The sequence below is a fragment of the Bubalus bubalis genome, chromosome 18 (assembly GCF_019923935.1).
Source record: "Bubalus bubalis isolate 160015118507 breed Murrah chromosome 18, NDDB_SH_1, whole genome shotgun sequence".
Lineage (NCBI taxonomy): Eukaryota > Metazoa > Chordata > Mammalia > Artiodactyla > Bovidae > Bubalus > Bubalus bubalis.
Window position 1 is genome coordinate 35,720,098 of NC_059174.1, and position 27,191 is coordinate 35,747,288.

At 39.7% G+C, this 27,191-nt stretch overlaps 1 protein-coding gene and 1 non-coding gene across 7 annotated transcripts in view; both read left to right on the forward strand.

Annotated features, from left to right (window-relative positions):
- The window catches only part of LOC102397999 (hyaluronan synthase 3), a 206,589-nt gene that overhangs the window by 12,414 nt on the left and 166,984 nt on the right, over positions 1-27,191 (forward strand). For 3 of the 6 annotated variants that reach the window (XM_044932099.2, XM_044932101.2, XM_006047628.4), the window contains exons 2-7: positions 1,495-2,138; positions 4,301-4,417; positions 6,032-6,173; positions 8,094-8,230; positions 14,119-14,281; positions 17,984-18,066. In XM_044932099.2, coding sequence (XP_044788034.2) covers positions 1,495-2,138; positions 4,301-4,417; positions 6,032-6,173; positions 8,094-8,230; positions 14,119-14,281; positions 17,984-18,066 — 1,286 coding nt within the window. Of the gene's footprint in view, positions 1-1,494; positions 2,139-4,284; positions 4,418-6,031; positions 6,174-8,093; positions 8,231-14,118; positions 14,282-17,983; positions 18,067-27,191 lie in introns of those variants that run through there. The other 3 variants (XM_044932100.2, XM_044932102.2, XM_044932103.2) reach the window with 3 other exon arrangements.
- TRNAG-UCC lies at positions 21,032-21,104 on the forward strand. The gene has a single exon. It is a non-coding gene; the product is annotated as a tRNA-Gly (tRNA).

Sequence of the window (27,191 nt, forward strand, 5' to 3'; positions counted from 1 at the left end):
CTGGTAGGCTGCAGTCCATGGGGTCGCTAAGAGTCTGAGCAACTTCACTTGGATACATTGGAGAAGGAAATGGCAACCCACTCCAGTGTTCTTACCTGGAGAATCCCAGGGATGGGGGAGCCTGGTGGACTGCCGTCTGTGGGGTCTCAGAGTCGGACACGACTGAAGCGACTTAGCAGCAGCAGTTTATAGCTCATTTTTAAAGACCTAGGCCAGATTAAGACTGTCGAGGAAGATAATCCAGAGTTCAGGACAAGCCTTGGAGCACTTTGATATCTGGTAGAGGAAAAGAACCAGTAGAGGAGACATTTCGAGATGGCCATTGAGGTAGGAGGGAAAAAACCAGGACAGGGCGCTTGCTGCCCCAGAACCTAAGAGAGGAGCGTTTCAAGGAGGGAGTCAGCAAGGATGTCAGCTGCTGAGAGTGTGCACGAGCTCCTTCACCAGCAGAGGGCAGTAAAGACCATTTTGGGAGAGTTCAGGAAAACTTGAGAATAGATATTAGGGAGTGTGTATGATTGAATTTCTTTGCATCCCATGTCCATATTCTGCGATATGCCTCACTGGTTGTAATTTTATGATGGAAAGGACTTTTTTTTCTTCAATGCCTTATCCCTGGGATCTAGAACAGCTTGAATGAACCTTCTGTGGTAAATGTTTACCTTTTTAGGTTTCTCTTCTCGCTATAGTTTCAGCCCAGTAAGTTGATTAAGATCTGGCCTCTTGGTTCTGGGGCAACAAGCACCCTGTCCCCTCAGAACGTGTGGGAAATGGAAACAAACTCCATGAAGTATTAGGTTGGCCAAAAAGTTCGCTCGGTCTTTTCATAGGATGTTCTCAAAAACCCAAATGAATTTTTTGGCTAACCCAATATAATGTGTTCTGTACATAATTCTAACTACATGCAAAGTGCTGTGGTAAGGCAGGAAATGTGGTCTGGAATTCTGCCTTGGCTGGGGAGGCACAGCTGGGGGGCCTCTTTCTAGAAGTAATGACATCTGAGTCAGGCTTCAGAAGATGAACTGGAGTGGGCAAGGCATTCCTCATGGAGGGAAGCACAATTTGTTTTCCAATACAGTATACTAACGCATATATATGGAATTTAGAAAGATGGTAAAAATAACCCTGTGTACAAGATAGCAAAAGAGACACTGATGTATAGAACAGTCTTATGGACTCTGTGAGAGAGGGAGAGGGTGGGAAGATTTGGGAGAATGGCATTGAAACATGTAAAATATCATGTATGAAACGAGTTGCCAGTCCAGGTTCGATGCACGATACTGGATGCTTGGGGCTGGTGCACTGGGACGACCCAGAGGGATGGAATGGGGAGGGAGGAGGGAGGAGGGTTCAGGATGGGGAACACATAGATACCTGTGGCGGATTCATTTTGATATTTGGCAAAACTAATACAATTATGTAAAGTTTAAAAATAAAATAAAATTAAAAAAAAATTTGTTTTCCATGTATGTAATTTGATAAATTTTTCTTCAGAAGGATCAGGCTCAAATTCACTGCAGATCACAAAACATGATATCCTGTTGGCTACTTTAAAATCTAACCTGTCTGCTTTGGAGGACAAGTTCCTGAAAGATCCTCACTGGACGATACTGAAACTCCTACGGGATGAAATTGCTAATGAGGCAGAATGGCCACAAGACTCTATGGATGTCACCTGGCGTTTTACTTCCCAGACTTTATTGCTGCTGCTGTGCTTGAAGGAAACCATGCTCCGCCTGGCAGCTGATTTCAGTCCAGGTAAACCCAACCCGAAGACTCCAGAAACTGCTCCTGCCCTGAGCCCGGACACGCTTAGCATCTCCCAGCAAAAGACTGTCCAGTCAGTTCTGCAGTTTGTAGTGACCTTGGGTGTCTGCCCCTATCTCGCGCCTGGTGTTGGAGTCCCTCTGAGAGTCAGGACTGAGTTTGGGGCCGTTGTTCAGGAAGTGGTGTGTCTCAGTGCTGCTCCCAGCGCAACCCGGAGGCTGTACACGAGCTGCAGCGTCCTCCTCAGTGTTGCTCAGCACGCGTCTCTGGGGAGCCTGGTTTCCTGCCGCCATTTTGGGGATATCGCAGCGGGTCTGTGCCAGCTGGGGTTCTGCCCAAGCAAGAGATCACCGCTGAGTCCTGAGGAAGAGGTAAGCATCCATGAGGGGAGAGAGAGAGAGTGTGAGAATCTCTGTGTGTCCTTGTGTGTGATTGCTATAAGAGATCATCTCAGTTCTTTGGAAGAGTGCTGATGGAAAGACCTAGAATTTTTATTAAATGCCTAAGCATCTCTGGTGGATAGACAAATCTTTTTAGGGGGTTGGACCTTTCATTTATTAAATACGAGTCCTTTCACTCCTGGAGAGTCCATTTCACCTGTTCCCTTCTTTACATTTTTTGAAACAGCTGTTGCAAGCTATTTCTTTGAATCTCTGTTTCTTTCCAACTTTGTAAAATGTGTTTATTAATGCCTGCCTTGAGAAACAAAACAATACCTACCTTGGAAGGTGGCTGTGAGGAATAAGGATAATGTGTGTAAGTTACCTGGCCCAATACCCAGCAGTGCTCACCAAAAAGTTACTACTACTACTATTAATATTAAACTGTTTACGCCTCCTTCATTAAGTTCTTGGGAAGATTAAGTGAGATGAAGTATGCAAGCGCTGGGTGCCCTCCACAATCCAGTCAGTGTTGGTTGTTAGGTGTTGAGGGTACAGGCAAGTGTTCTGTTGACAGTCAGTAAGGATTTGAGCGTCTGGACGATGAAGTGATGTGAAGGATACAAAAGCATTAGATGTGGCCCTTTTCTCCAACAGCTCACACAGTCACTGGGGAGACAAGACTCACAAGTGTAACAGAACAGGGACCACTGCTTCCCCATGAGAGCACTGCAGCCTTAGCACAGGAACCCAAACAGAAGACCCTGTTAAGGTGTAAATGTAACCAGGGTCACGTGCAGTGTAATTCCTTTGTTCCTGCCTCCAGATTTTATCATGTCCACTCACTTATCTTTCTGTCAGCCTTTCTATGTCACCCTCCAACTTGTTCCTTTTCTATTTGTTCTCCCTGTGCTCACAAAAGAAAAGAAAACAGAAAACATTTAAAAGCCATTGTCACCTGAGTAGTCACATGAAATTATGGTCTCCTCCAGCGCCCTTATGTTTTGCGGAGCAGAGCTCTGTGCTCTTTACAACAGGGTGTGCGTCTTGACGGCTCCATCAGTGCCTGCTACCTGCACTTCCTTGAGATGAGGGGTCTAGAGCAGGTCTTATGACTGTTTTTTGAGCTGAGCAGTACCCAGAGGTCTCAGGCAGAAGAGAGAAAAGAAAAGGGAAACACAGAAAGGACCAAGTGATGGGGTGGAAGGAGAAGGGGAAACATGGTGGGTGGACAGTATGAAACTGGACAAGTCCCGCAACAGCTCCTGCTCCGATCAGCATCTGCATCACAATTTACTAAATTGTATCGAGCAGGATTCTGAGTCTTGACTGTGACGCTCCCAAAGGGGGTCAGTCTGTTGTGGCTTGGAGCAGGGACCCAATTAAACAGCACCCTCTTTGCTGCCCAGATTCTGAATGAGTGAAAAGACAGTTAACAGAGTAAGAGATGACAAGTCAGAATGTCACCTTTATTACTCATCAAGGCAGAGCTGGAAGGTCTATAGAGAGAGACCCATGGGTCTCCTAACAGTGCATTCCACAATGAGATGCACTTCTCACCCAGTTTTAAAGGGTTCTAGAAAACTGCAGCTCCTTCTGCCCTAATGCAGAGGGCATGCCCCTGAAAAATCTATGGCACAGAAGAGCAGAACAGACTGTGCACTCACGCCCAAGAGACTGAAGAGGAGCGAGCTGTGTGTGCCAGAACTCAGCAATCAGATGAGTGGATGCAGTCTCCTGCCCAGAAGTGGGTGAGGGAATGGAGAAGGGGCCAGGAGTGTTTCCTTGTTATAGCTTCCTCTGAATGGAAGGAAACCAAGAGGCAAAAGAATTAAAATGGGTAACCAACAAGGACCTACTATATAGCACATGGGACTCTTTAGTGTTATGTGGCAACCTGGATGGGAGGGGAGTTTGAGAGAGAATGGATTCATGTATATAAATGGCTGAGTCCCTTTGCTGTCCACCTGACATTATCACTGCGTTGTTAATTGACTATACCCCAATACAAAATAAAAAGTTAAAAAAAAAAAGGCAAAAGAAGTCGGCCTCCTGCTCCCCTCACAAGCGTCTTTGTTCACTGTTGCAGAGCATTACCTTCTATTGCTTGCCTGGTTTCTATCTCACAGAAGCCAAGGATGTGTTTCTTTTAGGTGTTAACTGAAGAAGAAAGAGCCCTATCGAGGAAGGCCCTAAGAGACATCTTGGATCAAGTGTATCAGCCATTAGCAGTCCGAGAATTACTTATCCTCCAGGGAGGACCGCCCCAGGTATGCACACCTGGGGATTCTTGTGGGTGAAGCTTTAATGATAGAGTGTAGTGTATTGTCTTCTTCCCTGGTAGCTCAGCAGTAAAGAATTTGCCTGCGATGCAGGAGACCCAGGTTTGATCCCTGGGTGGGGAATATCCCCTGAAGAAGGAAATGGCAACCCACCCCAGTATTCTTGCCTGGGAAATCCCATGAGCAGAGGAGCCTGGCTGGCTATAGTCTGTGGGGTTGCAAAGAGTTGGACACGACTGAGTGACTAAACAACTGTCTTCTCCTGAAAGTTAGTCTAGTTGAATACTGTTTCATCTTTTAGATTGTTAATTGGTATTTGCCAAACTAAATTACACCGACCTCTGGGATAATTTTAAGGGATTTTTCTTTTAATGAAAAATGGACACTTTTCCCAATAATATTGTGATAATTTTTTAGGGCTTATGACAAAAATATATTTTATTCATTCTCAAACTGGGTCTTTTTTTTAAAACTAAAATTTGGCTGTTTGACAGTATTCTTCTGGCAAAAGTATTTGGACATCTTATTCTTTGGAGTATTTGAAGTCAAGGAATTAAAACTAGAGTAAAAACGTAATAGTATATATTCTGCTCAGCATAATATAGTTTCTTTTTTCCTTAAAAGTGATTATTTTTCCAGAACTATTCAATTTGGTGATGTAGCTGGAATTATCTATTTTCTTTTAGTATCTAAATTTTAGTTACGAGTTTAGGTGAGTAAAGCATGAGGGTCCAAAGGATGGGACTTCCCTGGTGGTACAGAGATTAAAACTCTGTGCTCTGAATGCAGAGGGTCTGGATTCAATCTCTGGGCAGGGAACTAGATCCCACATGCTGCAACTAAGGCCTGGTTCAGCCAAATAAACAGTGCCCTCTCACTGTTGGGGACTCTCCTCTTAGTGGTGAGTCTTCTTTGGAAGCTGCATTTGATTGGAAGGACTGCATTCAGATTGGTTACATGGATCTTGTGTCCCCCAAGTCTATATTTTATTCACAAACATTTGTATATTTCTGGGCTTGAAATTTCACTTGATACTTTTTTGAAGACGTTTCACTGTATTTTTACTTCCTTAAAATTAAAAGTGAGGCTGAAGAAGATTTTATAAATGTTTACAAAAAATTTTTTTTTTTTTTGCCATGATGGCTTTGCAGGATCTAAGTTCTCCAACCTGGGATTGAACCCAGGCCATGGCAGCGAAAGTCAAAGGAATCCTAGCTGAAGGAATCCTAACAACTGGGCCACCAGGGAACACTCCCCTCCCCTTTTTTTTAAACAAAAAAATTTTGCCCTTTTGAAGTCTGTATAGCGTACTGTTAATTATCCGTCTGATTCAGTATATTTGTATATATGGCAGCGAAAGTTGAAGGAATCCTAGTTGAAAGAATCCTAACAACTGGGCCACCAGAGAACTCTCCCCTCCCCTTTTTTTTAAAAGAAAAATTTTTGCCTTTTTGAAGTCTGTATAGCGTACTGTTAATTATCAGTCTGACTCAGTATATTTGTATATTTCAGATTGGACTGTAAATCCTGTCTGAAAAACAAACAGAAAAAATCCTATCCATTACGCTGACATTCATTCACACATTTCCCTTCGTTTTTCAGTCCTGCTCAGAAGGGAAGATGCAAGACAGGTGTCGGGCCCCAGCTTGGCTCCGGCGTCTGTGTGGGCAGCTCCTCTCTGAAAGGTTGATGAGACCCAGCGGTGTTCAGGCAGTAGTCCGGGGAATTTTGGAAGGAGCAGGTGGTAAGAAATAGACGTTTGTTACTTCGGCATCCACTTTTCTTTATTGGTCTCTAGCCTTTGACTGTAAAACCTGATGTAGACTAGGCTTTGTTTGTGCCTTTGTGGGGCGTGAGGAAGTTAAACTTTAATGAACTCCCTTTCCAAAAACTCATTTTCTTGCTATTTTCCCCCAAAATAGTTGTGATACACTGCTCATGTTGCATAATATTGTCAACTGTTTCAAATAAGTTATAATATCAGAGGAAAACATTGTACAGAAAATTTAAGTAAACCCTATAGAAACCAAGAAATTCTCTGTGGAAAAGGCCAGAGGTCCTAAGAGTACTTCACCTCAGGACTTAAAATACAAAAGCATTCTCCTCAAGTTTGAGATACCCAAGAGATAAAAGCTTTGGAATGAAATTTTAGATTCGTTTCCAGTTATATTCTCTTAGTCCTCATTAAGAGAAGAAATGTTAATTATCATACTAAGTATGGTAGTAGTTTTTAATTTATATTTTTTGACTTTTAAACAAAATTATATATGCACATAATTTTAAAGAATCAATAGGTCTATAATGCTTTTAGAGAAAAATAGCAGTCCTTAGCGGCTTTTCACTCCATTTCCCATCCCCAGAAGCAACCACTTGGAACATTTTGAGCAGGTGTCTTCTGATATTTTTTCTAACCATAATCCTTATATTAAAAAATATTTCACTGGAATGGATGTGCCTGGTAATTTTTGAATGGATAGCAGGCATTTTAATTTAACACTGCTGAATGCTATATTTTGTTGTATTCCTTTGTTGGGCTTTGTGCTAGGATGCAGTTAATTTTCTTGGTATCAGTTTGAGTCCTTCAGTTCTGGCTCTTAAACCTTGTTACTGTGGGTGGATAACAGCCTTTAACTTAAGGTGATTTGGCACCAATACTAAAGTGATACCTTTCTGGGATTTTACTTGATTCTGTATGTATTAAGAGGCTTTCCATGCTCACCAGTAGGAACACTAACTATTCCAAGCCCTGCATGAACGCTGGGGAGTGTTCTCCCTACTCCTTTCTGGTGTTTCTTGCCTTGGGTTTCTCTCTCTGTTGCTCTCCCTCTCTCTCAACACACACACACGCCATACTCTGCAGAAGACTTGAGAGAGGATTCCTCTGCTGATCTCTGGAATTCCCTCTTTGTGTAGCTTTCTCCTGTCTGCTGTTTTACCCTGAAAGCTCTAGCTGTGTTGACGTCCCTGAATTCTGAACTGTGTTTTCTTCTTTAATTCAGCAGCGTAGCAAGCTTTGTTGGATTCTCCTTTACCTGTGGTGTGGCCTCAGAACTCTCTATGGACTTGCCATGGCGGTCCAGTGGTTAAGACTCCATTCTGCCAGTGCAGGGGCACTGGTTCAATCCCTGGTCAGGGAACTGAGTTCCTACATGCCTCGTAGTATGGACAAAAAAAAGCCACCTCTCTCAAGGTAGTAGGCTAGGGTGTTCATGGGGCTCACCTTGTTTGCTTCCCTTCTCTTAGGGACCAGTATCTTGGGCTGCTTTTATCCAGTGTCTGAAAGCCACCATTATTTTTTCTAAGGGCGTTAAGTAAATCTGATACCTGTTACTCCCTAACTCTAGTTTAAGGCAGTTTGAATGACAAGTTGCATATAAAGAGACAGAATAATAGAAATATTAATCATTTAAAACATGTCAGTAATAAGCACAAAGAAGAAACTAGTGTTCAGGTAATATGAATACTCTAATTACAATGGTTAAGTGCTATTTTTTTTCTCTGAACTTGCCAGAGACCAACATCAAAACGAAAGTACGAAGAGGTAGTTTATCTTACAGAAGAAATTAGCGACTTTCAATAGGGAAAAAGTAGTTTCTCCTCTAATTTAAGGACCTTATGTGGTGAGGTGCTATGAATTTTTGACGTCTGTATCCATTGCTGACAGCTGGGGCGGCTGGAGGGAGTGATGCTGAGGCCACAGCTGCCGACTGGAAGAAGTGTGACTTGATTGCAAAGATTTTGGCCTCTTGTCCCCAGCAGTCTCTTTCACCAGAGGATTATTATAGAGATATCTGCCCCCAGGTAAATCGTGTTTCTTTTGTCTGTTTGAGGATTATCTGTTTATTTATAGAAAGAGGACTTTAAATGTTCACCTAATATTGAGTTAGGGGCTTTCCCAGTGGCTCAGCGGTAAAGAATATGCCTGCAGTGCTGGAGACGCGGGTTTGATCCCTGGGTGGGGAAGATGCCCTTGGTGAAGGAAGTGGCAACCCACTCCAGTATTCTTGCCTGGAAAATCCTGTCTGTCCATGGTGTTGCAAAGAGTTGGATACGACTTAGTGACTAAACAACAACAACAGTATTGAGTTAATATAATGTTTATTATTCAGTGAAGGACTTTCTTAATAACATTAAAAACCTGTGGGAGAGACTGATCTGTTAGGCTTCCCCGATGGCTCAGTTGGTAAAGAATCCATCTGTACTGCAGGAGACCCTGGTTCAATTCCTGGGTTGAAAAGATCCCCGGAGAAGGGATAGGCTACCCATTCCAGTATTCTTGGGCTTCCCCTCTGGCTCAGCTGGTAAAGAATCTGCCTGCAGTGTGGGAGACTTGGGTTTAATCCCTGGGTTGGGACAATCCCCTGGAGAAGGGAAAGGCTACCCACTCCAGTATCCTGGCCTAGAGAATTCCATGGACTGTATCAAAGGGGTTGCAAACAGTCAGACATGACTGAGTGACTTTCACTTTCATCATTAGTAACTGACTAGCCTGCCCTCAAAACTGGAATATAAAACTAGTTTTGTCATACTTATTATCTTTTCTGTGTTTTTAATTATTTTTTAAAAATATGTAGTAAATAAAAAAGGTAAATTAGTATGCTGTACAATTTTAAAAAGCACAAAAGAGAAAGCGAAAAAATGTCTCTCTCCTGTCTCTGTACCGATTTCTTATTTATTTTGCAGAGACAATCTGTGAATAATGTGTATACAATTATATGTGTATGTATTTGTTTTTATATTCTAATTTTTACCCAATGATAATATGCTGCACACACTATTTTTCAGTTTTGCTTTTTTCACTTAACAATGTACCTTGGAGATGATTTCATATTAAGCTGTCTCATTCTTTTTCTTGGATGCATAGTATTTCATCATATTATGTACCATAATTTATTTAACCAGCTTCCTATTAATGGACATTTAAATTGTTTCCATTGTTTTGCTGTTACAATGCTCCATTTAATAGGGAAAATTTTTAGAATTGAAATGATGGGCTTAAAAAGTATATTTATTTAAATTTTTGATGGATATATATGTATTTGTTTTCCCACACCGTTGCCTACACAGTGTGTTACAAAACTTTTCTTTTTTTTTCCTTTTTTTTAATTTTTATTTTTTATTTATTTATTTTTATTTATTATTATTATTATTATTTTTTACAATATTGTATTAACAAACTTTTCTTTGTTAATCTGATAGGTGAAAATGTGGAAGGCAGTGTTCTTAGTCACCACTCCACATGCTTTTAGATGTAAGATATGCCTTTTGGAGTACAGTGTAAAGAAAGTCATTCAGCTGTTATGCTGGTCTTCACTTTCTCATGGGGAAGCATCAGTTCAGTTCAGTTCAGTTCCTCAGTCATGTCCGACTCTTTGCGACCCCATGAATCGTAGCACACCAGGCCTCCCTGTCCATCACCAACTCCCGGAGTTCACTCAGACTCACGTCCATCGAGTCAGTGATGCCATCCAGCCATCTCATCCTCTGTCGTCCCGTTCTCCTCCTGCCCCCAATCCCTCCCAGCATCAGGGTCTTTCCCAATGAGTCAACTCTTCACATCAGGTGGCCAGAGTACTGGAGTTTCAGCTTTAGCATCATTCCTTCCAAAGAAATCCCAGGGCTGATCTCCTTCAGAGTGGACTGGTTGGATCTCCCTGCAGTCCAAGGGACTCTCAAGAGTCTTCTCCAACAATACAGTTCAAAAGCATCAATTCTTCAGTGCTCAGCCTTCTTCACAGTCCAACTCTCACATCCATACATGACCACTGGAAAAACCATAGCCTTGACTAGACAAACCTTTGTTGGCAAAGTAATGTCTCTGCTTTTCAATATGCTATCTTTTGAAAGGTTGGTCATAACTTTTCTTCCAAGGAGTAAGCGTCTTTTAGTTTCATGGCTGCAGTCACCATCTGCAGTGATTTTGGAGCCCCCCAAAATAAAGTCTGACACTGTTTCCACTGTTTCCCCATCTATTTGCCATGAAGTGATGGGACCAGATGCCATGATCTTCGTTTTCTGAATGTTGAGCTTTAAGCCAACTTTTTCACTCTCCACTTTCACTTTCATCAAGAGGCTTTTTAGTTCCTCTTCACTTTCTGCCATAAGGGTGGTGTCATCTGCATATCTAAGGTTAATAATATTTCTCCCAGCAATCTTGATTCCAGCTTGTGCTTCTTCCAGCCCAGCGTTTCTCATGATGTACTCTGCATGGAAGTTAAATAAGCAGAGTGACAATATACAGCCTTGACATACTCCTTTTCCTATTTGGAACCAGTCTGTTGTTCCATGTCCAGTTCTAACTGTTGCTTCTGACCTGCATATAGGTTTCTCAAGAGGCACGTCAGGTGGTCTGTTATTCCCATCTCTTTCAGAATTTTCCACAGTTTATTGTGATCCACACAGTCAAAGGCTTTGGCATAGTCAATAAAGCAGAAATAGATATTTTTCTGGAACTCTCTTCTTCCATGATCCAGCAGATGTTGGCCATTTGATCTCTGGTTCCTCTGCCTTTTCTAAAACCAGCTTGAACATCTGGAAGTTCACGGTTCACATATTGCTGAAGCCTGGCTTGGAGAATTTGGAGCATTACTTTACTAGCGTGTGAGATGAGTGCAGTTGTGCGGTAGTTTGAGCATTCTTTGGCATTGCCTTTCTTTGGGATTGGAATGAAAACTGACCTCTTCCAGTCCTGTGGCCACTGCTGAGTTTTCCAAATTTGCTGGCATATTGAGTGCAGCACTTGCACAGCATCATCTTTCAGAATTTGAAATAGCTCAACTGGAATTCCATCACCTCCACTAGCTTTGTTCGTAGTGATGCTTTCTAAGGCCCACTTGACTTCACATTCCAGGATGTCTGGCTCTAGGTGAGTGATCACACCATCGTGATTATCTTGGTTGTGAAGATCTTTTTTGTATAGTTCTTCTGTGTATTCTTGTCACCTCTTCATAATCTCTTCTGCTTCTGTTAGGTCCATACCATTTCTGCCCTTTATCGAGCCCATCTTTGCACGAAATGTTCCCTTGGTATCTCTAATTTTCTTGAAGAGATCTCTAGTCTTTCCCATTCTGTTGTTTGCCTCTATTTCTTTGCATTGATTGCTGAAGAAGGCTTTCTTATCTCTCCTTGCTATTCTTTGGAACTCTGCATTCAGATGCTTATATCTTTCCTTTTCTCCTTTGCTTTTCGCTTCTCTTCTTTTCACAGCTATTTGTAAGGCCTCCTCAGATAGCCCTTTTGCTGTTTTGCATTTCTTTTCCATGGAGATGGTCTTGATCCCTGTCTCCTGTACAATGTCATGAACCTCCGTCCATAGTTCATCAGGCACTCTATCAGCTCTAGTCCCTTAAATCTGTTTCTCACTTCCACTGTATAATCATAAGGGATTTGATTTAGGTCATACCTGAATGGTCTAGTGGTTTTCCCTACTTTCTTTAATTTAAGTCTGAATTTGGCAATAAGGAGTTCATGATCTGAGCCACAGTCAGCTGCTGATCTTGTTTTTGTTGACTGTATAGAGCTTCTCCATCTTTGGCTGCAAAGAATATAATCAGTCTGATTTCGGTGTTGACCATCTGGTGATGTCCATGTGTAGAGTCTTCTCTTGTGTTGTTGGAAGAGGGAGTTTGCTATGACCAGTGCATTCTCTTGGCAAAACTCTATTAGTCTTTGCGCTGCTTCATTCTTTATTCCAAGGCCAAATTTGCCTGTTACTCCAGGTGTTTCTTGACTTCCTAGTTTTGCATTCCAGTCCCCTGTAATGAAAAGGGCATCTTTTTTGGGTGTTAGTTCTAAAAGGTCTTGTAGGTCTTCATAGAACCGTTCAACTTCAGCTTCTTCAGCGTTATTGGTTGGGGCATAGACTTGGATTACTGTGATATTGAATGGTTTGCCTTGGAAACGAACAGAGATCATTCTGTCGTTTTTGAGATTGCATCCAAGTACTGCATTTCAGACTCTTTTGTTGACCATGATGGCTACTCCGTTTCTTCTAAGGGATTCCTGCCCATAGTAGTAGATATAATGGTCATCTGAGTTAAATTCACCCATTCCAGTCCATTGCAGTTCGCTGATTCCTTGAATGTACGTTCACTCTTGCCATCTCTTGTTTGACCACTTCCAATTTGCCTTGATTCATGGACCTGACATTCCAGGTTCCTATGCAATATTGCTCTTTACAGGATTGGATCTTGCTTCTATCACCAGTCACATCCACAGCTGGGTATTGTTTTTGCTTTGGCTCCATCCCTTCATTCTTTCTGGAGTTTTCTTCTCTACTGATCTCCAGTAGCATATTGGGCACCTACTGACCTGGGGAGTTCCTCTTTCAGTATCCTATCATTTTGCCTTTTCATACTGTTCATTGGGGTTCTCAAGGCAAAAATACTGAAGTGGTTTGCCATTCCCTTTTCCAGTGGACCACATTCTGTCAGACCTCTCCACCATGCCCACCCGTCTTGGGTGGCCCCACAAGGCATGGCTTAGTTTCATTGAGTTAGACAAGGCTGTGGTCCTAGTGTGATTAGATTGACTAGTTTTCTGTGAGTATGGTTTCAGTGTGTCTGCCCTCTGATGCCCTCTTGCAACACCTACCGTCTTACTTGGGTTTCTCTTACCTTGGATGTGGGGTATCTCTTCACGGCTGCTCCAGCAAAGTGTAGCCGCTGCTCCTTACCTTGGATGAGGGGTATCTCTTCACTGCCACCCCTCCCAACCTTGAACATGGAGTAACTCCTCTAGGCCCTCTGGCGCCCGTGCAGCCACCAGGGAAGCATGCATGGCAAAAAATATCATGATGTAAAATCTTACAGTGGAAGATACTAAATAGAAATTATCTTATAGGATAAAGTTATTTGCAATGATGAGTAAACATTTTCTAAAACTAGTAGCTATAATTTTGGCACTTAAGAAAATGAGACAATCAAGTCATAGGTTTTAGTGTTGCTGAGCCTGTTTTTGGCAGCATCACAGGTCACATACAGTTTTGGGACAGTGGATTCTCCTGTCTACAAAACATTTGAGTCACTTTTAAGCCAGGAACAGAATGCTCTTTGCTGTTGGGTACTTAGACTCAAATATGAGATATCAGTGGTTGGTTTGTTTGGTTTTTGTTTTTTAAGTTTATTTTTTGAGAATAAAGTAGACCCTTGGTCAGATCTGACAGGCTCTTCAGATTCTGAATATATTTATATGCCTTGACCCCATAATTGCTGTTTATCATAGCAAAATTTGGGAGAAAATCTGAGTATCTGGAAATAATATTTTTGAGGAATTTATAACAATATGAGGAAGTTTCAGCAATACACAAAACTGAATATTAAGTATTGCCTCAATTGAAAAGAGGAAAGAATTATACAGGGAACATATTGGAAAAAAAACACCAAAAGTGTTTATAGTAATTTGGAATTTAATTTTTTTTGTTAAAAATTATTCTCCAGGTTTTCTACAAATAACACATATTTTATAAATCTGATAAAATTGTTTAATAAAAACATAGCTCCTTCAGTTCTCATACCCTTTGGTGCTGGGTTGTTAAATTAATTAAAAAAAAACAAACAGTTCTGTTGGATCAGTGTTACTGCAGTGAATTTATTTTTTGGTGTAAAGAAATTAATGTGAAATGTGTTCTTTTCTTAGTTGTTGCTTCTTACAAACAGCCTGGTATTTACCTTAGGGAATTTTTCTTTTAGATTTTGGATTTATTTCACTTTCAAGATAAATTGGCAGCACGACAATTTCAGAGAGTGGCCACCACAACCTTTGTAACTATGTCAAGAGAACAGCCACGGCTGGCAGCCAAGTACTTACTGCAGCCCGTGTTAGCGCCTCTTCATCGATGTTTAAATACAGCAGGTAAACAAGGAAGTCTGGTGGTTTGGGGTCCCTCTAAAGGACCTTCTTCCGTGTTTTGGATTTAAATGACCTAAGTCTATGTAGTTCAGTGTCTTTAGTTTTGTTTTTTTCTCCTCAAGTTTTTATTTTGAAAAATCCACTTCATGGAAGTTCTAAGAAGAATACATTGTCTCATCCCTGTATACTTCACATAATTAACATTTTGGCATGTTCACTTTCTCTTTCTCTCTTCCTATACATATACATATTTTTTTTCCTGAAGCATTTGAGAATTAGTTGCAGACATCCTCTAATATATAGACTTTATTCAGATTTCTTATTTGTCTGAAGAATTTCCTTTATATCTGTTTTTTTTTTTTAAATTACATTGCATTTACTTGTTACATTAATTCTTTAATGTAGAACAGATCCCTAATGGTCTTTCACTCTGACACTTTTGAAGCCCAGGTTATAGACAGTTCTTCAGTTTGTATTTGTCTAATTGTTTCCTCATGATTAGATCCAGGTTAAACATTTTGGCAGGAATACTGTATACGATTTTATTTTTCAGTCCATCAGATTATGGACACATGTCATCAGTTTATTCCATTAGTGAAGTTAAATGTGATTATTTGATTAAGGTGGTAGCAACCAGATTTCTCCACTGTAAAAATACCTTCCTCCCTTTTTAATTAATAATAATCTATGGGATGGTCGACATATGAGACAGTGTGAATATCCTGTCTCCAAACAGTCATTCATACTGTGGTTTGGTATCCCCTGATAATTTTTGCCAGTAAAATGGTGACGTTCTTTTTTTTTTTTTAATTGTTTCTATTTTGTTAGTTGATATTCTTCTGTAAGGAAGAGCTTTTCTTTTCTCCTTGGCTCATCTCTTTAAAAACAGATTCAGTGGATGACTGAATATTTCTGTATTCATTTTGATGCTCAGATTTTCCCACATTTGGCCAGAGAGTTTAAGTGTATTTGTTTTTTATTTTTAATTGGCAGATAATTACTTTACAGTGTTGTGTTGGTTTCTACCCTACAACAGGAATCAGTTATAACTGTATATATACCTCCCCTCCCTCTTGAGCCTCCCTGCCTTGTGTTTTAATGTCTTTTAACCACTTCCCTCTGTATATTTTCATGCTTTATTGAGGTTAGTGCTAGGATACAGAGGATCATTTCAGCATTTTTAGTGAGTTTTTAAAAAAAACAAAACCTTTCCATAATAGTATTTTCTGAGGTTAAAAATAAAGAGAAAAATTGATGTGTGGTTAAGCCCAATTCAGTTCTGTGTAGACTTTGTATAGAAGTCATTTATAGTATAAATGTTTCTGAATCTGTGTAGAGGGGTTTAAGTTCAGTTCAGTTGCTCAGTTGTGTCCAACTGTTTGCTACCCCATGGACTGCAGCAGGCCAGGCCTCCCTGTCCATCACCAACTCCTGGAGTGTACTCAGACTCATGTCCATTGAGTCGATGATGCCATCCAAACATCTCATCCTCTGTTGTTCCCTTCTCCTCCCGCCTTCAGTCTTTCCCAGCATCAGGGTCTTTTCAAATGAGTCAGTTCTTTGCATTAGATGGCCAAAATATTGGAGTTTCACCTTAAGCATCAGTCCTTCCAGTGAATATTCAGTGGGTGAGAATAAAGAAAGCCTAATTCTTGCGCTTATAAAGCTTCACCAAATTGAGCTTTGGTGAAGTGAAACTTGTGATTATTCAAACATCATAAACATGATATTTGAATAAATAATTAAAATTCCTTTATGTATTTAATAGAAATCTAGTCTGGGATTAGTATATTCCTCAAAAAATGAAGTATTATTTCTATTGGCACTCATCATCCAGGCCTAGGACTTCATTTATATCTAATTTCATGTGAGAGCATACCTCATTCCTAATCTATTTATCTTGCCTGTGACTGACCAGGTATTTCCTTTAGTCTGGAGCAGTTGTTCTCAGTGTGTGGTCCCAAGAACAGAAGCATCAGCATCACCTGGGAATTTATAAGAAATAACAAGTTTTTGGGCTCTGCCTCAGACCTACAGAGTTAGAAACTCTGATGTTGCGCCCAGCACTGTTTTGACTGGCCCACTAGGTAATTCAAGTGTGTGTTCGAGTTTGAGCCCTGGGCTAGGGCACTAGGGCTTCCCAGGCAGTGCAGTGGTAAAGAATCTGCCTGGAGTGCAGGAGACCTGGGTTCAATCCCTGAGTTGGAAAGATCCCCTGTGGAAGGAAATGGCAACCCACTCAGCATTCTTGCCTGGAGAATTCCATGGACAGAGGAGCCTAGCAGGCTATATAGTCCACGGGGTCGCAAGAGTCAGACATGACTGAGTGACTGACACTACTGCTAGAGCACAATGCTTGGGAGGCCTAGATTCAGTCCACTTGTGGGTCAGTTATTTTTGTCCTGGGCCTTATTCATTCATTCAAAGAATATTTATTGGGCATCTCTTTACCAGGCATTCTCATGCGTTAGGTTACATCTGTAATGCCAGCTACATGTTTTGCATATAACATCTGTTGCTAACAAAAAGGACTGGGTTAGAATATGACTGATCTTTTATGTAAACCCCATCATTGCCACTGGAAAAACAGTCTAACGCATACGCTTTCTTATTTTGTTTTTCATATTGCAGCACATTTTTTAGGGATATGTAGCAAGTATGATGAATTACCATATTTTATCAATTCCAAGATGCACTTTTTTTTCACATAAAAAAAACTTTATTTTGGAAATCTCTTTCACATTGTAGTAACTCTAATATCTAGATGTGTCTCACTATCATCGTTGGCCAGGTAGCAACTGTGGTATTGTTTATGTCTGCAAGTGAGTGTTAAAACTTGTAGAATGGATGTCAGTGACTTTGAAGAAAGTTGTGATGACAGTAATAAAACCAAGGGCTCTTGAGGGTATCACATCACTGCACTCTGCCTCACAGGTCAGTGTATTATGGCACGACACAGATACCAAAAAGGTTTCAGAAGAGTTGGACACTAATTACTGTGAAGTTTTAATTCTTTATCATGTTTATTCCAATTATTTAGCTTTTATCAGGAATGATATGGACTTCCCCTGGTGGTCCAGTGGCTAGGGCTCCATGCCTCCATTGTAGGGGGCACAGGTTCAGTCCCTGGGCAGGGAACTAAGATCCTGTATGCTATGCAGAATAGCAAAGAAAAAAAAGAATGATATATAACAAAACTGTGTAAAATAAATCTGAGTTCTCTTAATTTTTTTTTAAAGCTCTGTTTTAAAAGTTCAGCTTTTAATTTTTATATTTTTAAAATTTAAATTAAAAATTTTTTAATTAAAAAAATTTAAATTTTATAGGGAAATTTTCAAATACATGTACAGAGAGTAGTATAATGAACATCTGTATACCAGTAACCCAGATACAGCTATTGATTCTGCCATTTTCATTTAATTTAATCTCCAACTTCCCGTTCATTAATTTAGAATTAGAATTCTAAGTGATAATGTTTCATAGGTTACTTGGAAGTGCTTTTTTTCCCCTTTCTTATTGATGCATAAAATAATGCATGTTTGTAATCAGTGAAACAGTCTGTGAAATATTGTATTTGAATGGTGTTGTATTATAACCATGTTGATTTTCTGATTTTAGCTGTTACTTCCCAAACTTTCTAGTAAAGCATTTTACCTTAGGCTCATTGAGATACTGAGATGAGTAATTTTGTTTTTTGTCCTTTAGAGATTCCAGAGAGTGACATGGTGCCAGGGACCATTTTGGTGACAGAAGAACAACTTAGCAGATGTATTGAGGATATATATAAGGTTGGTAATTTAAGTCACTAATATTTTTAGCTAATATTTGTAGTTAGTCTTTTAAAATAATTTTGTCTTTTAAACTGATTCTTCAAGATTGGAATTACTAATCTTAAATTCCAAACCATCAAAATCTTTTTACTTTGAAAATTGGAAACTATAAGCTGTTAATTTTATCATTTACTTTGAATCTTAAGCAGTTCAGATTCTCTTAAGTGCATATGCCAGTGATGAAAGCATATTCTTAGAAGAAATTAACAAAGGTATTTGCAATACTGTTGGCTTCCTAAACATGTATGATAATATTGAATCTACTTTATAATTTTTGATAGAATCATCATCATGAAGAAGTAAGTTTGAGTAAATGAGTTATGGAAATGACTTCCTAAATATACAGTAAAAGTGAAAAAATATTTATACAAATTATATGTTCTCTATGATTATAATCTTAAATATATATGAAATACTTATTTTTGACAAAAATGAAATTCATTACTGTTAGGCCCAGATGGTATTGGGGTAAATACTCTTCTTTAAAGTTTATTTCAATGCATTTATAATGATACCATACTATTAAAAACATTTACAAGAGTAAATAGCTTTCAGAATTATATTTCATGTAAAAAGGTAAAGCTGCATTGGGAATATTGTTTGGCAGTTCCTTAAAAAGTTAAACGTGGAATTATCATCAGTTCAGTTCAGTTCAGTTCAGTCATTCAGTCATGTCCGACTCTTTGCAACCTCGTGTATTGCAGCACGCCAGGCCTCCCTGTCTATCACCAACTCCTGGAGTTTACCCAAACTCATGTCCATCGAGTTGGTGATGCCATCCAGCCATCTGATCCTCTGTCGTCCCCTTCTCCTCCAGCCTCCAATCCCTCCCAGCATCAGGGCCTTTTCCAATGAGTCAACTGTTCGCATGAGGTGGCCAAAGTATTGGAGTTTCAGCTTCAACATCAGTCCTTCCAACAAACACCCAGGGCTGATCTCCTTTAGGATGGACTGATTGGATCTCCTTGCAGTCCAAGGGACTCTCAAGAGTCTTGTCCAACACCACAGTTCAAAAGCATCAATTCTTCGGTGCTCAGCTTTCTTCACAGTCCAACTCTCACATCCATACGTGACCACTGGAAAAACCATAGCCTTGACTAGACAGACCTTTGTTGGCAAAGTAATGTCTCTGCTTTTGAATATGCTGTCTAGGTTGGTCATAACTTTCCTTCCAAGGAGTAAGCGTCTTTTAATTTCATGGCTGAAGCCACCATCTGCAGTGGTTTTGGAGCCCAGAAAAATAAAGTCTGACACTGTTTCCACTGTTTCCCCATCTATTTGCCATGAAGTGATGGGACCAGATGCCATGATCTTCGTTTTCTGAATGTTGAGCTTTAAGCCAACCTTATCACTCTCCTCTTTCACTTTCATCAAGAGGCTCTTTAGTTTTTCTTCACTTCCTGCCATAAGGGTGGTGTCATCTGCATATCTGAGGTTATTGATATTTCTCCCTGCAATCTTGATTCCAGCTTGTGTTTCTTCCAGTCCAGCGTTTCTCATGATGTACTCTGCATATAAGTTAAATAAGCAGGGTGACAATACACAGCCTTGACGTACTCCTTTTTCTATAATTGAGTTATTTGTCTCTTTAAAATGTTTTTAGAATAATTTTTTTTTATAAAACAGCCTTATTGAAATATACTTTACAGATCAAAAAGTAATGTTTTAAGTATATGATTCAGTGATTTTTCAGTAATTTTACAGAGTTGTGAGACTCTCATCACAGTGCAGTTTTAACATTTCTATCACCCCAGAAAGATCCTTAGTGCCTATGTATAGTCACTTTTTGTTCCCACCTCTAATCCCTAATAACCACTAATCTGCTCTATATCTCTGTGGATTTGCCTTTTGTGAATATTTTATATGAGGGAATCATGCAACATGTGTTCTTTTGTGACTGGCTTCTTTTTCTCTCTTAGCATTGTGTTTCTGTGGTTCATCCAGGTTGTTGCGTGAGTTAGCATTTTGGCCCTTTTTATTATAAGTAAAATATTTAATCTTATGAATATCTAACATACTCTGTCATCAATTGATGGTCTTGCATTAGAGTAAATCTTCTTTTTAGACAACTTTATGAGATATATTTTACATAATATACATTTACCCATTTCCGGTGTGCAGATCACTGGCCTTTTAGAATCTTCACAGGTATGTGCAGCTGTCATCACAGTCAGCTTTAGGACATTTGTTACCTTAGAAGAAATCCACACCACTTCCCACATCCCAGCCCTAGGCAGCCACTAATCTCCTTTCTGTCTAATATAGATTAGCCTGTTCTGAACACTGCATATAAATGGAATCATACAGTATGTAGTCTTTTGTGATTACCTTCTTGCTTCCCTGATAGCCTAGTTGGTAAAGAATCCCCCTGCAATTCAGGAGACCCTGGTTCGATTCCTGGGTTGGGAAGATCTGCTGGAGAAGGGACAGGCTGCCTGCTCCAGCATGCTGGCCTGGAGAATTTCATGGACTGGATAGTCCATAGCATCACAAAGAGTTGGACACAACTCGGTAACTTTCACTTTCACTTAAAATGATGCTTTAAAGGTTCATCTCTATTATAGCATGAAGCAGCACTTCACTCCTTTTCATTGCTGAATAGTATTCTGTTGTAAGTTGTACCTTATTTTGCTTATCCATTCACCGTTTGGTGGACATTTGGGTTATTTCTACATTTTGGCTATTATGAATAATGCTGCTCTGGACATTCATGTATAAGTTATTGTGTGTCATACGATTTTATTTCTCATCCCTGGAAATGGAATTGCTGTATCGTATGGTAATCCTGTGTTTTAATCATTTGAGGTACTGTCAGATCATTTTCCAAAGTGTCTGTACCATTTTACATTGCTCCCAGCAGTGTATAAGGGTATAAAGTTAATCTTAGATCATGTTCTTTCAGATAAGAAGGCAGATGTGGACTTCCCTGGTGGTCCAGTGGTTAGGACTCTGCACTTCCAATGTAGGGGGCTCAGGTTCAATCCCTGGTCGGGGAGCTGTGATCCCAAATGCCATGTGGCACGGCCAAAAAAACCCAAAGGGAAGGCAGATGCTTCTGGTTTGGTTAGGTTTACGCTTTATGTATAATACTAACAAATTGGTAGATATAAATGCATGCTGCTTAAACATTCAAAACTCATTCTCTGTAACAGTCACTTTTCCTAAAGTTTGATGTTTACTAACCTTTTATTAAATTTTGCTGTTGAAAAAAATAGTGTATAACCTTCATAACGTTGATCTGGCACACTAGTACAGAATTAAATTGTTCATGGATAAAACAAGACATGATGATTTAGTGGCTATAATACTGTTTGTTTTTATTTAATGGCTCATTTAGAGACTTATGAAAAGGAAGTTCTTATATCCTATTCTACCTGTTAGTAGGCAGGTACTTTTCAGATAACATGAAGATAAGAAATTATACAGAACAGTCTAGAAAGCAAAAGTTCTGAACTAAAGAACAAGGCCCAAATAACTTTTAGAAAGATTATCTTCAGTCATATTCCAGCTAAGAAATACTATGATGAAAAATAGTAAAATAGCCAGGTGTGGAATGTTAGAAAGACTTGAAAGTGCTGGTAGGGATAGGACTAATTTTGACTAAACTTTGGTACAAACTCCTCCTCATAGTGTTCAGTGGAAGTCAATAAATTGCTTTTGAAGAAAAAGAAAGCAAGACAACTTCTTTCTGGCAAGTAAGTGAATTGGCCTCTAAAAATCAAAGAGATGGAGAAATAGTGAGTCCTGTCCATTTCTCCTATTCTTGCCCCCCATGAGGGGGGAAAATCCCCTCATAGTGAACAGTTGAGTGAAGTAAAAACTTCCTGAAGAGACAGGCAAAACATTAGTTTGCTGTAGACACTTGATTATGCACAAGGACTGGGACCGTCTTGAAAGCAGGAAGGGGTACAGAAGGGTAATTATTCCCTCTACAAGGTTTTGGCAGCTCAGCTGCAGAGGGAAAACAGAGGAAATGTGTATGTTGGAGGGAAATGGTAAACATGGTGTAAAATTGAGCAACAAAGAGTATGTTGTCTTTATTAACTTTCTGCTAATACTAAATTATAGAGTACAGCTCAAAGGCAGGAAACAAGGAAAACATCTGGGGTGGTTGAATTGATCCAGCAACTCACTCGGAAACAAGAGAGGGTACAAGAGGGTGTTTTAATTTTAGAGAGGCATTTGGGAATGTTTCCAGCTCTGGTGTTTGCTCTCTTTCTTTGCGTCTTTTTAACAGACTAATTGAGATGGCACTCACATACCACACAATTTACCCATTTACATGCTTGATTCAGTTTTTTGGTACATTCACAGTGTTGTGCGGCCATCACCACAATCTAAGTTTAGAATATTTTTATGCCCCTAAAGAATTCCATATCTATTAGCTGCTATCTCGCATTCTTCTTGCTTTGCCCCTAACCCTAGGTGATCACTAATCTACTCTCTATTTCTATAGATTTGCCTATTCTGGATATTTTATGTAAATGAAATTATATAATATGTGGTCTTTTGTAGTTGACTCTTCAGTGTTTGATGGTTTTTTAAAAAATATTTATTTGGCTTTGATTTATGTTTCCCTCATGGCTAATGAGGCATACATACTTCCCTGGTGGCTCAGTGGTAAAGAATCTGCCTGCAATGTAGGAGACACAGGTGCAGTCCCTGGGTTGGAAAGATCCCCTGGAGAAGGAAATGGCTTCCCATTCCAGTATTCTTGCCTGGAAGATCCCGTGGACAGAGGAGCCTAGAAGGTTATAGTCCATGGTGTCACAAAAAGAGTCAGACCCGACTTAGCAACTAAATAACAACAATGTGGCTAATGATGTTGAACAGCCTGTCATGTGCTTACTGGCCATTTGCATGTCTTCTTTGGAGAAATTTCTGAGAGCCTTTGCCTATTTTTATATTGGGTTATTGTCTTTTTGTTATTGGTGGATTGTGGAGTGGGTCTCACTGTCACCAGCAGCTTTTTCTGAAGAAATCCTCCTCATCAGTCACTTCTCGGCCTCCACACCTTTGATCTTTCCTTCCCTCTTTCCGAATGAGGAGTTTTTATGGTCTTGATCGCATCAAAGTCTGATGTCTTACTTTGGAGTTTTAAGTCCATTTTATCTTGTTGCTTTACTTGACATTTCGAATTTAACATCCCATGTCACCTGTGTTATGACAGATGTCCAACTGGCTGCTCTCTTAGTCTTCCTCAAAGTCCCTCAGTCCTCAGAGCCAGTTTCATCTCTGCTTTATAAGCAGTCCTGATCAGACTGGTTATCTTTTAAAGACCACAGCAGAATTAGAAGTAACAGAAGTTAGACTGACTAAGGCACAGTGACAAGAGCATAGAAGATCAAGAAAGGAGACACAAAAATATACCCCCAAAGGGTATATAACCAGTTGAAAAACAAAGTATTTTGTGTTCAGTGTACTTTGTTTAAGAAGGCAAGGGTTACACACAATTCATCTTAGATATAATTCCTTCCAAAACTGTTAGATTATAAATACATTTTGGTATTTAAAGGAATCAGCTACCAGCTCTCTGAATGAAAATTTTATGGCAGGAACGATGACAAGGGAAGGCCTTCTTATACTTGCATCCTTCACATACGGCACGGGCTGGAGCCGGGTGACCCTTGTGGGCCAGGGGGAAAGTTCTTAGCAGTACAGGTAGTATATATACAGGTGCTGGTCGAACTGAAGTGAAACTTGGCGTAGCCACTTGTACTTGATCTGCATAAAAAGCTGTCATCATTTCTATGTGTGTGCTTTATTTCTGGTAAAATTAAGCTAAAAAAAGGTATACGCCTCTCAAATAGCTTTTAGTTCAGTGGCATTCCTTTCTGTCTCCTGCCTCTGAGTGTCTGGGGCCTGATCTCTAGAATGTTTATATTCTTTTGTCCTCCCTGGTATGAAAGGGATTCATTCGTGTATTTTTCTTTACCTACAGAGGTGAAGAGAGGCCCAGATGGCATGGAGATTGGTTCTGGGTAGGACAGGATAGAAGAATTCCAGTTCTGGGAACTCCCTGGGATTCCGTGGTTAAAACTCCACTCCCAATGCAGGGGTCCTGGTTTGATACCTGACAGGGAAACTAAGATCTTATGCTGTGTGGCACAGCCAAAAAAAGAATTCCAGTTCTTTCTGATGAGCACATTTCTTGCGTTTAAAAGAACTGACCAGAATCCAATACTGGAGGTGGAGGGATGTTGCCTCTCTTTATTCCTCACTGTGCTTGCCCAAGACTCCCTAATGGCAGAATAAGTTTTAGGATTGGAAAGGCTAGAAAGGACCTAGTTTATTTTCTACATTCTCATTTCCATTTTATCTCTCTGTTTCCAGGTTTAGGAAATCTTGACTTAAATTATCCAAGTCTTTCTCCCACCCCACCCCTGCATCTAATCGTAATGAATTTCTAATGAAAGATTGACCAGTTTATTCCTCCTTCTGATTTTTTAATGATTTGTGTGAAGTAAATTAGAATATTACAATCTTAGAGCTGGAAGGAATTTTAGAAATTATTTAGTGTAATCCTTTTTTTTCTTAATAGACTTTATGTTGCAGAGCAGTTTTAGGTTCACAGAAAGATGGAGTGAAAAGTATAGAGTTCCCATGTATCCCCTGCCCCTACATGTGCAAAGCTGCCCCCAGTGTCAACATCCTACACCGGATGGTGTATTTGTCATGGTGGATGAACTGATATTGACATGTCAATATCACCCTAAGTCCATAGTTTACATTAAGGTTCACCTTTGATGTGGTACATTCTTTGGGTTTTGACAAATTAATCCCTCCTTTTACAGTAGAGGTAACAAAATCCAAAAGATTGTGAAGTAACTTGTCCCAAACCATACGAGTGAGTGGCAGAGCTGGTCCCGGGACCAATGTTTCCTTCTCTCTTTCTCTCTTACTCTTTCTTTGTTTAGAAAGACAATATTTGCACAAGGTACGAATTTAATAAGTGCCAAAGGCTCTGCAGTGAGACATTAGTCTCCCTTTCACCTGTGGACGCTCCCTAAAGGCTGTCATTCTTTCTGGATGTTTCCGTCTCCTGTTGAACTGTAACCTTGATTAACATGCAGAGGACTGGAAAAAAAAAATCCTTCAAGGATGTGGGAGATTCAAACAGTAAATTTTTTAAATGCTGCAGTTCAGATTCTGTGGTATAATGTAGTGAAAAGCACTTGGCTTTTTGAGTCAAATGGACTTAAGATTGGAATTTGGCTCCAAGGTTGACTATCTAGGTGATGTTGGGTCACTTAAATTTGACACTTGGGTTGCCTACTGGATGAATAAAGTAACTTTTGGTAGGCTCATTATATTCTATAATAGGGGCTCATTATATTCTATAATAGGTGCTCAAAAAACATCAGTTCCTTTTTGGTTCAGGGAAACTCTTTTTTTAAAAGACTATTTTATGCATTATGCTCTGAAAGCATGAACAGTGCAAAGTACTATATTAAGTAACTTGCTTGGTTCTTCTGCTTCTTACAAGTCTTAATTAAACTCAGTAAGTGCATTAGAAATTCTAGAACACTACTAATCAAAAGGATCACTGGGATATTTTAGAAGCCAGCATTTGACTAGTTTAATCTTTAACAGGGGTAAAATCAAGTTCCAGCCTGTACTGAATTTCAATGTTAGGATTTAGTCAGCTTGATTCTGAATAGCCTCATCATATTTGTATTTCCATACACGTACATCTCTGCAGAAGATAAGGCCATAAATTAAGAAAACCGTTCCATTTACAGTAGCAGCAACAATAATAAAATATTTAGGACTAAATTTAACATTTGCACGTGGCTGTAAATTTTACAAAATATTTTAACATGAATTATCTTAATCAGTGCTTATGCTAAAAGCTTAATGCCTACATTATACATGAGGAAACTGGGACCTGGAGAGGTTTAAATGTGTTCACTTACTGTGTAGATTTGAGCAACCATATAGGTGGCTGAAACAAAGTTCACACCCATGTTTCCTTTTTTTTTCAATTAAAGTTTTTACTGAATTTGTTACAATATTGCTTCTGTTTTATGTTTTTTTTTGGGGGGGTGTGTGGCCATAAGACATGTAGGATCTTAGTTCTCCAACCAGGGATTGAACTCACACCCCCTGCATTGGAAGCTTGGAGTCTAAACCAGTGGACTACCAGATGCTCTTTCAGTGCTTCCCGGTGCTTTTGCAGCTACTCTGCAGGGATGTCTAAGGGATGTGTTTAACAATATGATGGAAGTCTATGAAATGAGCACATGAGGGCTGCTTTCTGTTTTGTTTTGCTTTGAAACAGAAACATATATTTATTCTTAATACTTTTGACTGTTTTGTTTCCTACTAGTTTTTCCTTTCTTTTTAAATTCAGATTTCCAGTCAATCTTCCCAGAGAAATTCAGCCCTCCAGACATGAAGCTAGATGCTGAACAAGTCAATAGAATAAAATCAAACTTCCTATTCAATCTGCTCTTCCTTCCATGGCTGAAGTTCTGTGATTCTGTTTAGTTAATTTGCATTGACTAATAATTTCTAGATGCTGCAGCTTTTGTTTAAAGAAAAAATGAAAATAGAGAGGGCATTGTAACTTCCCCACAAAAATACAACTTTTGAGAAAGTAAACAGCATCCAGTCTACTTTGTTCACTCTGATTCAGTCAATCAGATGCCAAAAAATTTACCAAGTACCTACTGAATGCCACTCTGCTCGGTTTACAAGTAGGGAAATGACTAAGAATCAGCTGCTACCTTCAAGGAGCTCCCAATCAAGCAAAGAAAGAGTTACAGTAGAGTGTGATTTACAGTTAAGAGCACCCAGAAACGTGCCTCTCTTACTTGTCAGAGCAGCAGTCCTCTAGATTTAGATGAAGGATTGTGAGGCTTAACCACAGACGCCTCTTCCCAGGGCTGGATCTGTAATAGTAGGCCAAGATGCATTCCTAAATGGATGTGGAAATCCCCAAAAAGGAACGAGGAAATCCCGAGGCTGCCAGTGGGGTCATTGGTACCCATCTGTCTCCTTGTCTAATCTTTTCTGAGCTGTTTTGGTTTTACTAGATACATACTGGTCTCTTATTTTGCCTCTGTGTCTTGTCCTGTGCA